Genomic DNA, 14,599 nt, shown 5'->3' with positions numbered 1-14,599 from the left:
TCAAGAGGAACAACAAATGAATAAATGAAACCTTTAATTATAAAAATTATTAAAATTCTAAATGTTTTCAATCTCTTTAAATAATCTAAAATTACAATAATAATATTTACAAGTAAATAAAAACCATTTCCTAATTTTTTTAACAAATATAATTATCCTTCATAGTCGCAATTGTTAGTATTGTTTTGCGCTCTACTAATGTTTAAGTTAAATACTGATTCATTTGAAGATAGTTCCGCTATATAAGGAGGTGGTGCTCCATCAAGAGGTGGAGGATTTAAGTATGACTCGCCACTAAACAAATAAAATCTTGTTATATTAGTGTTATTAAAATAATCGTAAATAACCATTGCATCATGGTTCACTGTTGTATCGCTAAGAACTATGCTGAAACGTGACGTCATGCTGACCTGAATGAATAAATGACGTCCTATTATTAACTATATAAATAAATTAGAGATTGATGACGTCATCAAAAATTTTACATTAACTAAATAAATATACGAACCCTTCTGAAACAGTTTATGTACTTTTTAGAAGTAAAGTAAATTCCAAAAGCAAAATGAAATAAAGAAAGTGTAGCAATAGACACCAAGCTAATATTGAAGACAGCTATCTTTTTATAATAAAAATCTTCTACAGATATGGCTTTGCAAGCATACCCCACAACTGATAAACTGAGAATATATCCTAAAAGCTGAATAAATATTGAAGCAATCATCTAAATGAAAAAAAATTTAAAATAATTTTATAGATTGCGCATTAAGTTATTTATTGTTAACAAAAAAAAAATTCTAAATGAAATATTACTATTGTGTTATGAAATGATAAAGTAACAAACTTGCTACCTGATGCTTTTTCTTGGTTGTCGTTGTCATTAAACAAAAGAAGCCACAAACAAAAACCTATAAGTAAAAAAAAAAAAATCAAGTCACATATATTAACTATGATTGCTGACGCCAATATAACTTTTGTCAAGTTACCTCTGCTCCTGACCATATATGTATCCCACTAGATGTTTTAAAGCGGGTGTAGTCTCTATAAAACGCCCAAAAACCAAAACCAATTGCTGCAATTGAGCATAGTAATTCTCCTATACCAACAAAAGTCAATTGAAGTTTGGTTTTTTTTGATTCCATCTCAATGTGGGACGACATCTTAAAAGAAACGATTTTTCTTTTAGACTTGATTTTTTTGTAATAAACAAAATTGATACTTTTATTTCTTTAGAGGTGAAAAATGTAACAAATCTTTAAAAATGTAACAATTCTTTAAAAAACGGAAAAAAGTACTTTAAAAATTATAAATAAACGTTATTTATAAATTTAATTATATTTAAAAAGCACTTTAAAAATTATAAATAAACTTTAATTGTACATTACGCACAAGTTTGTTTTATTATCAAACAAAAAGGTTTACAAATAGCTCACAAAAGTTATTATTTATTAACTGAAACACTCTTACTGGATTAATTACCCCGTCGATTGAAATTGTAAATCTTATTAACTAATCTATAAACAACTTATATAAAAAAAATTATATTATGAGATTAAATCTAAAAATAATCGCCCATATTTAAACGCATAATTAATCATTTAATCACATAATTAAAATCACCTAAAAAAGATATTTAAAAAAATAAACAATGGACTTGTTTGTTACTGTAAAGTTTTACAGCAATACTTTTAAAATATTGTAAAAGTTATTATATAGTACTATCTCTTATTTATGAAAACTTCTTGGTTCCACCCGTGGAGTTCCACCCATTAGCAAAACTTTATTCGCAATGTTTTAGATAAGCATTGAAAAATTATGCGTATATAAATTATATTATGCACGTACTTAAAAAAAAAAATTAGAACTTTAAAATTCAATTTATATAAACAGTTTCCGTCTTCCATTAAAAACTTGTTGAGTTACTTTAGTATTATCCTAGCCTATATATATATATATATATATATATATATATATATATATATATATATATATATATATATATATATATATATATATATATATATATATATATATATATATATATATATATATATATATATATATATGTATATATATATATATATATATCTATATATATATATATATATATATATATATATATATATATATATATATATATATATATATATATATATTTGTTAGATGTATAAATGTAAGATGTATTAAATCCAATCCTAGTATTACTTGCAAATGCCCTTTCCCGATTAGCAAACAATATTGCGCCAATTTTAATTATATACTTTACACACTGTAAACAGTAGTGCGCCAATATTGTTTGCTATTCGGGTTGTTTCATATACAATATGTGACACAATTTTAAGTCTCAATAAAAAATTTTGACTTCATAAAAATAAAAACGAAAACCTGAACATTAATGAAAAGTTCAGCGTACAATTAAATGAACTTAGCAAAAATTTATTAGCAATACCACCACAATTGTTTTAAAACATCTCATGAATACTTTTTAATGTAGCAAGTAAGACTTTAAAATTCAATAACATTTGATTGTTTTTTTATGCTTGAAAAACAATTAATAAAAAGTGAATAAATTAATAAAAGCCTTTTTTTAAGTACAAAATTGATTTAGCCAGAAAGCAAAGACAATAAATATGAGCTTAAATTTAAAAGAAACAAGAAGTTAACTCGTCAAAAGATGAATTTCAACCTTGCAAAACACTTCAAAACTATATATTGACATCAGGACTTATTCAAGGTATAGGTTATGGGACAAGCTAAATCAGTTTAACCGATGGACATCAATAGATACACTTTTTGCTACCTTTTTTTGAATAATGTAACCGGTTAGCAATTTTAATCTAAGTTTATCTTTTGTGCTTTTGCGTAGATAGTACCTACTTACCTATAGCTGTACTAACAAAGCCAGAGTTGCACACAATAAACTCGTACCTAAGCTACTATGAATCAATAAATCAATCTGTTTTATCAGGTTCATTGTGCTGAAGTTTAAACCAAGTTAACAGCATTCACTGGCAGCATTCAACTAAATGATACAACATAGGAAGGTATAAATTGATTTATTTCTGTAATGAAAAATGTTGCCGAAGCCTCCTCAGATTCAAACACAATAAAAAACATAGAGAAACGTTTAGAAAAAGCAAAGCGATACTTAATTACTGCGCCCAATTTGTATTGCATAGAAAAGTCAAAAATTGCTTTATCAACTGTATCAGCTGCGTTAGATGTAATTTTATTGAAAATGACTTCAATATAAACTAAATAAACTTCCCATCAAGAAAAATATCATGACTACACGTTACTTGCAGAATGTTTAGAGATAGTTAAAAATCTAATTTAGAATCTACATGAAAACTACGAGAAAGAAGAACTTAGGTATTATGATGTCAAAAGTAATGAATCTCTATATTCTTGGATGAAGCATATTCTTCGACACTTGCAACAACAAAAAAGTTAAAAACCAAATTAACACATAGAACGGTCCAAAAATTAAATGATTGAAGCATATTCTTCGACACTTGCAACAACAAAAAAGTTAAAAACCAAATTTACACATAGAAAAATAAACAAAAAATACTTTCTGTTGAGTTTAGAAACAGGCAGAAAACCTATTTTGGTTAGAGAGGTCAATGCATATCTATTGCTTATTTTATAAAAATGATGCTGGTAAACTAAAGAAAGAACTTTACCATATAGTAATACAAAAAGGTGATCAGGATGCAAGAGACTTTATGTGTTTAAGATGTTCCAAGTGTGAAACAGATTTATAAAAAAAATGGTAATGCTGGTTTATTATGAAATTACTTTTATTATAATTATTATTAAAGTTTGATTCAATGGCGGAAGAGTTTGATTTAGACTCTTGAAATTTATAATGTAATAATTTGATTTTTTATTTCCTCGTTTTTGGCCTTTACACTCATCCGTTTTTATACGGGAACGGAAAGGAAGGGAAAAATAATTGCGTGGGCAAGCGTAGTATAAATTTAAGTTGAATGTTTAAGCGCTAAACCTGCCTATACAACAAAGTTGAAAAAAATTATTTTAAATCAATAAATGATTTATAAAGTGTTTCTTTGCCAACACCAATATACTTATATGCGCACTGAATTGCAATTACTTTTAGTTTTTTTAGTTAAGAACTTTTAATCTTTGCGTCCAATTATCTCATTTCAACATATTCGTTGTACAGGCTGGTTCGGCATTAAGTCATCCAGTTTGTCCGAAGCAAAACTAAGCATACTAACATGATTGTTTTTTCCTTCCCTAACCCGTTCCCGTGGAAAAACGGATGAGTGGAAGCTCATCTTTATAAATTATTTACTGTTTTCAATTTATGGTGTTGTTCAGCTAACTCAGTTACCGAAACGCTATTCTTTTATTTTTAAGATGAAAAGTATTTTCTTTCTAATATAAAAGTACAAAGAGCCACAAAAAGATCAATGTGATTGCAAAATTGCTGTTGCCAAGAGGTACATTTATGCATGTTATCGCTAGGAATAACTGTATGTCAGCACAGGATATCAAAGAAAATGTCTTATGGAGGTTCTAAAGATTAAAAATTATAAGTGGTTGAAATTGAAAAGTTAAAATCAGTCATAGTTCAATCCATTCAACTTCATATAACAATAATGGAATAACGTTACGACAACACTTTAATTGTGGTAGAGGAAAACGTTCTGTTTTTAGGATTGGAATTCGTTTCTGGTTTAACAGAGATTTTAAGAGCAAATAGAAATCTATAGAAACGGAAAGATAGATGTCTTAACTCTGGTGTTTCTTTGCAGTGAGACTTATGATTTTTAATACTGAAGCTGACCTCAAAGACCATTATAATGATAATGCTCACAACTCCTAGAACAAACATACATCATCGGAATTAATTTTATGAAATCATGCTGATTTGCATATTTGTTCTTCCAAGTCTCTTAGAGGATTGATACTGAAATATAGTTTTGGAAAGTTTAGTTAATTTAGAGCGCAACATCATCTCTACAGGATAGGCTATACCTGTTGGTAAGCATACAAGATTTACGACTAAGCAGAAAGATTTCTAAAATCAAAAGTTCACAGTTAGAGAAAAAAACAGAACGTAAAACAACAACAGAAAAAGTTCTCTTCAAAACGAGAATAATGAAAGATAATAGATTCAAGTCATTTAAAACTAGGGATTATAATACCGGTTTACTGGTAAATATCTGATTTTCGTTCCGAACAAAAAAACTTTTTCAACAACAAATAAAACGGCAACGACGATGGAAAAACATTTTCAAAATTATTAAAGCTTTTTATCGTTTTTACAAACATAAAAAAATCCAAAATAAATAAGGATTTACGTTTCCAAAAATTCATTTTAAAGGATGCACATCTTATTTTTAAGGTGCGCACTTTATGTCTTGGTTTAAACAACAGACTTTTTCGTTTTATGAAACTTTCATAGTAAGATAAACATATTAAATTACTATAAATATATAAAACAAAACCTTGTACAAAAAACTGGCTTGATAGTAACTAAATGTAATTCGATTTCATTCAAATACCGCACACAAAATATTTTTATTTTGTGTGCGGTATACCTTTATTATGGTAACGGTTCTTTATCGAATACAATCAATTGTTATATCTAAGTCATCCCAATTTTCCGACTATAAAAAAGGATTATATATGATCCTCATGAGGATTATATATGATCTTCATGATCAAAAAGTTCTATTGCGAAGCTGCATCTTCTTCCATTATTTTTTGTGCAAGACGTTTTCTCTCTTCAGCTTGACGCATTTTTGCAAGTACAATGCTTTCAAAATCATTGTCTGTTGATTGATTAGCTGTACCTGTCATCCTTTGTAATGAAGAAACCTAATAAGAATTAATAACATTTACATTCACTATGCACATACATTGCACACACAGTGGCGGATTGCACACACAGTGGCGAACAAAAGGTTTGTTTTTTGAAATCATAATATAAAAGTTATAAACATATTCTTTCAGAATGTGCATTATTTATACTGCTGTATTTCATTTAGCGCTCGTGATACTGTCAAACTATAAGTTTTTGTTAAGTTATTTAACTTTCTGTATGAAAATATTATTTACTTCTAACTTATTTTTTAAAATGTTATTTAATTATAACTTATATTGAAAAAACATAATCAACATTAATGCATATTATCAAAGAATAAAGATGTAACTTTCGGTTAAAAACAGCAAACAAAAAGCTAAACAACTTTTCAATTAAGAATATAACTCCATTCGAATTAAGAATATAACGACATTCTTTGAAAGATTTTTCAGATCAAGCAAAACTTTTTTATTGAATTCAATTTAGTTGTTGCAAAAATTATAACATTTTTAGATTAAATTTTATGTCAATAATTAAAAATATCTAGTTGCTTTATTAAATATCAAATAAAATAAAAAATTAGTTAAATTTATCTCTGCATAAGGCGCCCGAAATAGATTAATCTGCACGCACGCACGCACACACATGCACACGCATGCACACACGCATGTATCGTACTGATATAAGTAGCATAAGAGATCGACATACCTGTTTTTTTTGCGATTTTTCAAAATTTTCCCCTTCTAACCAAGAGCACTGGAACGGATTTTCATCGAGCCCTTTTTCAAACTCTAAAGCCATGTTCTTCGAAAAAAATATAAAATATATATTCAAATATGAAACAACAAATTAAACTTAAAAATCGTAGGAAACAATTTACCGCATGAATATGATGCATAAATTCGACAATTGCTAAACCATTTTTCTTAGATAATACAATTGCTGTAACTGGTCCGTACTAAATTATTAAAAAGTTGTCGTAACTTTTAAGAATTTAAATTATATATATTTTCTACCCCAAAATATTCCCAACATAGGATTATGAAAGTTTTCAAACTTAAAAAATGTAACCTTTTCAAAACATTGTTTAAGAACCCTTTCGTTATACCCACCATTTTGATGGTCATTTGAACAAGCCCATGTTACCTAAAAATAAAAATATTTTATAAAAAAAGTTTACAAAAATGATACCAAAAAATTATTCCCTTTTACAATTCACTTTTAGTTTAGGTGAAGTTTCAGCATGTTTTTTTAGTCGATCTTCATTAAGTTGCTTTTCAACTAGCAGTTGCTGTTCTTTTAGCAAACGAGATCCTTCAGAGCGTAGTCTTTTAATCTAACAAATAGAAACAAAACATGTTTTTCACACATGATACACAACTTTAATCTGAGGGGAAGGTTTGGATTAGGAGCGATTGGTTTTAAATTGGAAAAGAGTAATACTTTAAGTTAGGTTGATAGGAGGATTACCGACACAGGTATTAAGTAAAGGCTAGCTTCTACTTGACAAAGCTACTAAAGAACTATTTAGTGGTTTCTGTAATTCAAAATTTATTTATTCAAAAAATCAGTGATAACAAATTTTTTACCTATAGGAATGAAACTTAAAGCTACAATAACCACAGTAACATTAGCCACAGTAACATTAATCACAGTAACACTAACCACCATATTACTAACATTAACAGTATTAAATCTTTATCAACCTTAAATAAAAGAGTAAACCTCTGCAGCAAGTCTTTCAGCATTTAAGGTATCATTGCTGGTGGCTTCTTGTGCAGCTTTTTCTCTGTTTTCCAAATCTAAATTTATAAACAAAGCCATACAAACAATCTATAAGATGATTTATACAAATTAAAGAATAATTCTAAAATTCATTTTCTTGTAAGATTTCTTGTAAGGAAATTTTAAAAAACTAGTGATTTACTGAGTGATTTTTCATAACATTTATGATAGTTATCAAATCGAAAACAAACTTTCTACAAGACCAACAAGAGCAACTTTAAAAAATTATTTTAGTACAACTTTATTAATACTTGTTTTGATTATTTATTATTTATTTGAGCAATTTAAATAAGAAAATCTTTGGTTTGTTGAAGTTTTTACACTAACATAATTTACATATATATATATATATTATATATATATATATATATATATATATATATATATATATATATATATATATATATATATATATATATATATATATATATATGTAAATTATGTTAGTGTATTTTACAAATAGAGTGCTCAATGTTCTTAAAGAACAGAGCAATAATAAATTAGTAAAAAACACTTATCTAACTTTTATCTTTTACTTTAAGTTTCACCATTGCTGGATCATCAGGAAGAGTTACTAAATCTCAAAAAAATATTTTTTTTAGGAAGTTATAAATTATTATAAAAAAATTATAAAAAATTATTAAAAAAATAGCAATTAAAAGTTTTTTAATAATAATTTATAACTTTTTTTCTATAAATTGAATTTTTTTTGAGATTTAGTAACTCTTCCTGATGATCCAGCAATGGTGAAACTTAAAGTAGAAGATAAAAGTTAGATGAGTGCTTTTTACTAATTTATATATATGTGTATATATATATATATATATATATATATATATATATATATATATATATATATATATATATATATATATATATATATATATATATATATATATATGTATATATATACTCCATTTTTTTTTTTGTTTTGTTGATAATTCACCTCCCCAAGGCCGATAAGGCCACTACAGATGAGGAGGCTACTTGTGGTTGTAACCCTCTTTCAACTCTATAACTCCGAAACACAAACCTTAAGAAACAAGGCCACTACACGGAGAAACAAGTTGAGCGCTGTGCTACCAGGGACGTGGTGGGGATCGAACTTGGAACCTCTTACTTATAAAGCGAGCGCTCTACCACAACACCACTTCCGCATTTATATATAAAAAATTTACAAGATGTTGTTAATTCTTATTAAAAGTTTTATTAGAGATGAACTAAAGAAATTAAACAGATACCATCTTGATTCATCCACGCATTTAATTCGTTATATCACTTACATTACCATGTGATTATTAAGGAGGATTTCCTTCAAAATGAGCTCATATTTTTGCAACAAAAAATACCCTTGAGTTGATAACTTACAGAAAATGAGTTTATTGCTAGTGGCATCTGAAAACTTAGCCACATATTAGATCATTAGTAAGTTCAGTAAAATTATGAGTGACTATTTTGCATTATATATTGGCTGAAGGGGCGGGAAATTAATTGCATATCTTTATATTAAATCCCACGTGTTTCTAGTGTTTATGGCATACAAGGCAATTTTAGTCAATTTAAAAGGCCAGAAGCAATTGGTTTTATTTAGATATGCAACACTAGGAGCCTGGAAAAACTGTTTTTATTTCTTACTAAAAAAATTTCATTTAAAATACGATTATTTTTAACAGAGATTATTTTTAAATAGAGCCAGTAGTTTCATTAGTGTCAATTATTTAAATTGTCTTAAAATATAAATATTAGTTTTATATTTAAAAAAATGTTTATTAACAATTGTTAGATTTCATCTGCAGATTAAAAGCAACATCGGTAATGGATAGATGTAAACTACGGAATAGATGGATTATCTTATTTTTTAAGTTTTAAAATGAAAGAATTGCAAGTGAAACGCATTTTAGTTTATACAAATAATCACTCTTTTTCTTTGAGGTTTTTCATCAAAATTTATAAAAGTAATTAAATCAAAAACAGTTTTTTCTCTAACAGTAAGAGCAAATTTCAAATATTATTTTCTTCATCATGTAAATATTAACAACATTTAAAAAAAAACAATAAAATTTTAGACAAAACTTTGACTTATTACAGAAATTCAAAATTAAAATTTAAAACAGAAATTAAAATGTGTTTTAAAACAGAAGATTTAATATCAAAACACACAAATTAATAAAACATTTAAGCTAAATTATGAAACTTTTGAAAAAAACAAACTTTATTGTGTATTTTATAACTTACATTACATGAAAATTGCAAAATGGGAGTGAGAGCAATTATTCAGTTTTAAAATTATACGCCTATTCCATTTATATATATATATATATATATGGTATAAACATATATATATATATATATAACGTATTTCAATTTTAACTTAAGATACACTAGCAATAACTTTATTAAAAATTGTTTTATTGAAATCTTTAAATAACTTTCAGCAATTTTTTTCGAAAGCTGTTGATCTGAAGAATGATGAAGCTAAAAGTTATTTTATATATATACATATAATATGTATATATATATATATAATATATATATATATACATATATATATATATATATATATATATATATATATATATATATATATATATATATATATATATATATATACACACTAACCCTCTTTAAACTTTTTTCTCTTTGCATCATAAGCTTTTGTTCTAAGCTTTGCTGCTTCTTTTGCTTTTATGACTTTGTTAAGAGCTTCCTAAATGAAAGTTTGTTAAGAGCTTCCTAAATAAAAGTTTGTTAAGAGCTTCCTAAATAAAAGTTTTCACAAAATTTTTGTTTATAAAATTTTGTTAAATGCAGAAATTTAGAGCAAGATAAAAAAATTTAAAAAATGAAGCATTTTTTAATGAACCCTTATGCAAAAAGATAAATAAATAAAAAATTAGTTTGATATCGTTTATACTAGGTAAAGAAATGGAGCTATTATTTTTTATGACACCACCAAAAATCTCTGATTTTACTGCCTAAAACCTCTACAATCATAAATCTCTTGGATCAATAGAGTTACAAATGACTGAGAAAACAGCTGAAGACAATTCAAACAATACTGAAATAACATATCGAAAAAATTCATTTAAATCTTTACAAACCATTTATCTTGATAAAAAAGTGTTTATTAAAGTTAACCTCATTCGGATCTGACATGGTTCAAAGAATAAGCCACCACCACCTTAATTTCATTAAACATAGTTACTAAAACTCATATTAAATATGATGTTCTTCAAATAAAAACATTGCTTACTCGTGCTTTAGGATCTGTCAAAATCTTCAATGCTTCAGCAATTTCAATAAACAATTCAGCTAAAAAATAATTTAATTATGACATGAATATAACTTTTTTTTTTAAATTTCATCTGAGATACTGCAACCTTGATACCCATAGCTTTTTCTAGTATATTGATACTAGAATTCCTACCTGCTTTTGGATTATCTGGATTTTTGTCAGGATGACATAGCAATGCTTTTTTTCTATAGGCTTTTAAAATCTAAAAACATAAATCAATGCTGTCAGATAAAAATCTGACAAAAAAAAATAATTTCTTAAAGTAATTTATTTGTTATTGTTTAATAATAAGTTAACTGACAATACATAGGAATGTTAAAGGGGGTTCCCCTAGAACCAGGTTAGATTTGTTAAGGGTGGGTTTAAATTAAATGCTCATAACACTACTAGAGATAATATCCTATAAAACTTCTTTTGACAAAATTTATAAAACTTTTTTTAGTTTTTACCATGTTGCACAAACTTGAAAAATTTTATAAAAAATTTTACTACAACTTGGTGTATATCAAACTTTCTCTTTGATGCATAAAAGCAGTACAAAAGCAATGTATTATGTAGAGATTTGAAATCTCAAATTTATTAAATTTGAATGTTAGAAAAATAAACTTCTTTGAATGTAATTGACTATTTCTTATATTTTTAAAAACATGTACACTATCAAATGTGTAGATTTTATTTTGTACCTAATAAAGAAGATAGTTGCCTATGGAGTTGTACTTTTAAATTAGTTTTAAATGCAAATGTATCGGATGAATGGTTTACTGTGATGATAGCACCAATTTTAGAATTAATATCAAATAGATTTGTTAGACATTTTTCAATTTCAGTCATCAACGAATTTCTAGAAATACTGGTTTCAATGTTTAATATCTTCCAAAAACAACAACTCCTGAATAAAAACAACAACTCCTGAGTAAAAACTCTTTGTTCTCATCTTTTCCAACAAATTTACCACCACCACCACCACGACCACGGTATTGAACACCACCACACCACCACCACCACCACCATGGTATTGAACACTTTTTTGCAAGTACATTTTATCTTATTTTTTCTTTCATTAAAAATTATTTTAATTTTTTAATTGGTTTGATTCCACTTAAGTTAATGGTTTTAAATATAAAAATGAAGGAAAAGAAAATTCATCTAATAACGAGTTGTAGGCTCATCTAGAGGTATATCGTAGAAAGTGTATAAATTCATTACTATATAACTTTCTGCTATGCGATTCATAATACATAAAAATATAAAGTCATAATACATAAAAAGATTAATTTTTTTTTCCTTCAACCCTATTTCTCATAAGATATTAAGTTTCCCAACATGCTCTAACTTGTGAGAGTATTATTTTGACAAAATCATTGGGAAAGAGGTATGAAATCTTTAGGGAAGAGGTATCAAATCTTTGGGGAAGAGATATGAAATCTTTAGGGAAGAGGTATCAAATTTCCTTTATGGTATAATTTTACAAACAGATTGGCATCAAAACTGATGCTTTTCAATGTTTGTTGATGATTTTATATTTTCAATAATAACATGATAATAAATAACACCACCATATATTTTCTTAAATTAAAAATTTTAAGGAAAAATTGTTCTGTCAAATCATTAAATATTATAGAAAATATTATATCTTGTTTTTTGAAAACCGCTGTTTTATCTAGTCTTGAATGAGAAAAAAGATCTTTTTGCAGGAATCTTAAAGCTATAAACTGTACTTTTTAGAATAAGATTCTTTGTTAAGTCTAGTGTATTTTGTTTGCATCATTTGATAAATTTTTCTTAAAAATGATCAATACATTTTTCAAAGAATTTAGTTGGTTTTTATAACCGCTTCTGCAAGCAATAACACTACTTTTGTGGCATTTTATAAGACAAATAAAAATTTGGTTCGAATAACTACAGCTATAACTCTTTTGAAAATCACCGCAAATAAAAACTAGAAACTGGTCTAATTACTAATTATTACTAACTACTAATTATTACTAACTACTAATTATTGGAATATAAGCAGCAAGTTCAGTCACGTATTTAAGTAGACTATATGCAAGAAAACTAAAAAGATGGATTATGACAACATAGTTTTCAAAAAATTTGATAGAATATTTATGAGAAATTTCAATAAAGTTAGATTAAAATGTTACTGGAGATGACATTTTACTTTAAACATAAACTGTATCATTTGGGGAATATTTGGGGAATATTAGGCCTCTAAATATTTAAAGCTCTTAACTCAACTAAAGAGATTTCCAATACGCATTTATGTTTGCCCCAAATAATGTCCTGCAAGCATGTTTTAGTTTACTAGAAATTTTGGTTTAGTTCGATTTAGATTGATTAAACAAAAAATATAGTTTTCCTACAAAGGCATTATTAAAAAAGGTCTGCATAACATGGAAATATACTTTGAGATCTTTTGATCTATCTGACAATTTTTCATCTAAAATTAATCCTAGGAGGTGTGGTCAATTCCCTTTTAAATAACTCCTAAGAAGTTTATAGTCAAATCCCTTTTAAATTACTCTTAAGAAGTTTGAGATCAATTCCCTTTTAAATTACTCCAAGGAAGTTCGTGGTAAATTCCCTTTTAAATGTTATCTTTTTGAATAAAAGATTTAATAATTTCAAAGGATAAGGCTTCACTAGGTTTATGGAATAGGACAAATTTAGCTTTCTCTACATACAATAAAAGTCTGGTACTTATAAAACATTTATTTTATCTAATTCTTCCTTAAATATTTTAAATGGAACATCAATAATATTGTTAAACAATTTACTTAATAGTATTGCGAAATATAAGTATATATAACAATAGTGAGATTTATTTTATTTAGGTATCATTCATTAGTGATACAACTAGTTTTGTAAAATAATTAAATTAGTAAACATTTTAGACATTTACATTAAATAAATTGATAAAGCTGATTTTTAGTAATTATCAAAATATTTTAATCTTAAATAAATACAAACTTTACTTTATGCTTGTAGAACTTTGATTAGAATGACTTTTAAAAACAGTGTAACTATGTTAACTTTTAAAATTTACAATTTCAAAGTAATTACATGACTATGCTACTTTCAAAAGTTTTATAGAAATCACCCTTAGAGTGATAAACTAGTGTGAACTAAGAATGTTTTTTTAGAACAACAATTTTCTAAACCTATAAGCAATGCTCACTAATTATTATAATTATAACCAATGCTCATTAATTATTATAATTATAACCTATGCTCACTAATTATTATAATACTTATTATGATTAAGACATGAAAAAAATTAAAACTTTAAAAAACTTAAAAATAATTTTAGATTAAATTATATTAACTTAAAATTAAAGAAAAATTAAAAAAAAATAAAACTTAATAAATAACTTACCTCATTTTCTGTACTTTCAAAAGTAACTCCAAGTAATTCATAATAGTTCATTTTAATTCAATTAAACTTTATTTAGTCACTAAAAAATCTATGAACATATGTATATATATATATATATATATATATATATATATATATATATATATATATATATATATATATATATATATATATATATATATATATATATATATATACACACATATATAATAGTCTCTAAACAATAATGGACTAAATTTCGTTTTGAAGAAAATAATATTTTAAAAATAAGTCTGATTTTATAAATCTCAATTTTGTTTTATTCATT

At 25.8% G+C, this 14,599-nt stretch overlaps 1 protein-coding gene across 1 annotated transcript; it reads right to left on the bottom strand.

Annotated features, from left to right (window-relative positions):
- Positions 1-5,252: 5,252 nt before the first annotated feature.
- On the bottom strand, positions 5,253-14,393 carry LOC100199341 (dnaJ homolog subfamily C member 17). The gene is made up of 10 exons (XM_065805436.1): positions 14,293-14,393; positions 11,049-11,118; positions 10,875-10,933; positions 10,241-10,328; positions 7,562-7,638; positions 7,056-7,172; positions 6,908-6,982; positions 6,717-6,794; positions 6,545-6,640; positions 5,253-5,850 (listed from the first exon to the last, which is right to left on the bottom strand). Exons 1-10 carry the CDS (start codon positions 14,341-14,343, stop codon positions 5,704-5,706), a joined length of 858 nt encoding a protein of 285 aa, XP_065661508.1. The 5' UTR covers positions 14,344-14,393; the 3' UTR covers positions 5,253-5,703.
- Positions 14,394-14,599: the final 206 nt, after the last annotated feature.

The sequence above is a fragment of the Hydra vulgaris genome, chromosome 09 (assembly GCF_038396675.1).
Source record: "Hydra vulgaris chromosome 09, alternate assembly HydraT2T_AEP".
Taxonomy (NCBI): domain Eukaryota; kingdom Metazoa; phylum Cnidaria; class Hydrozoa; order Anthoathecata; family Hydridae; genus Hydra; species Hydra vulgaris.
The sequence above is the reverse complement of the archived record's forward strand: the minus strand, read 5'-3'. Positions and strand labels throughout refer to the sequence as shown.

Bases quoted from the DNA above. Each gene is read 5' to 3' on its own strand.
- LOC100199341 (XM_065805436.1), bottom strand. From the start codon at position 14,343: ATGAACTATTATGAATTACTTGGAGTTACTTTTGAAAGTACAGAAAAT. The intron at 10,934-11,048 runs GTAGGAATTCTA...ATTATTTTTTAG, and splicing joins TCCAGATAATCCAAAAGCAG to CTGAATTGTTTATTGAAATT. The intron at 5,851-6,544 runs GTATGTCGATCT...AATTCTTATTAG, and splicing joins AAAAATCGCAAAAAAAACAG to GTTTCTTCATTACAAAGGAT.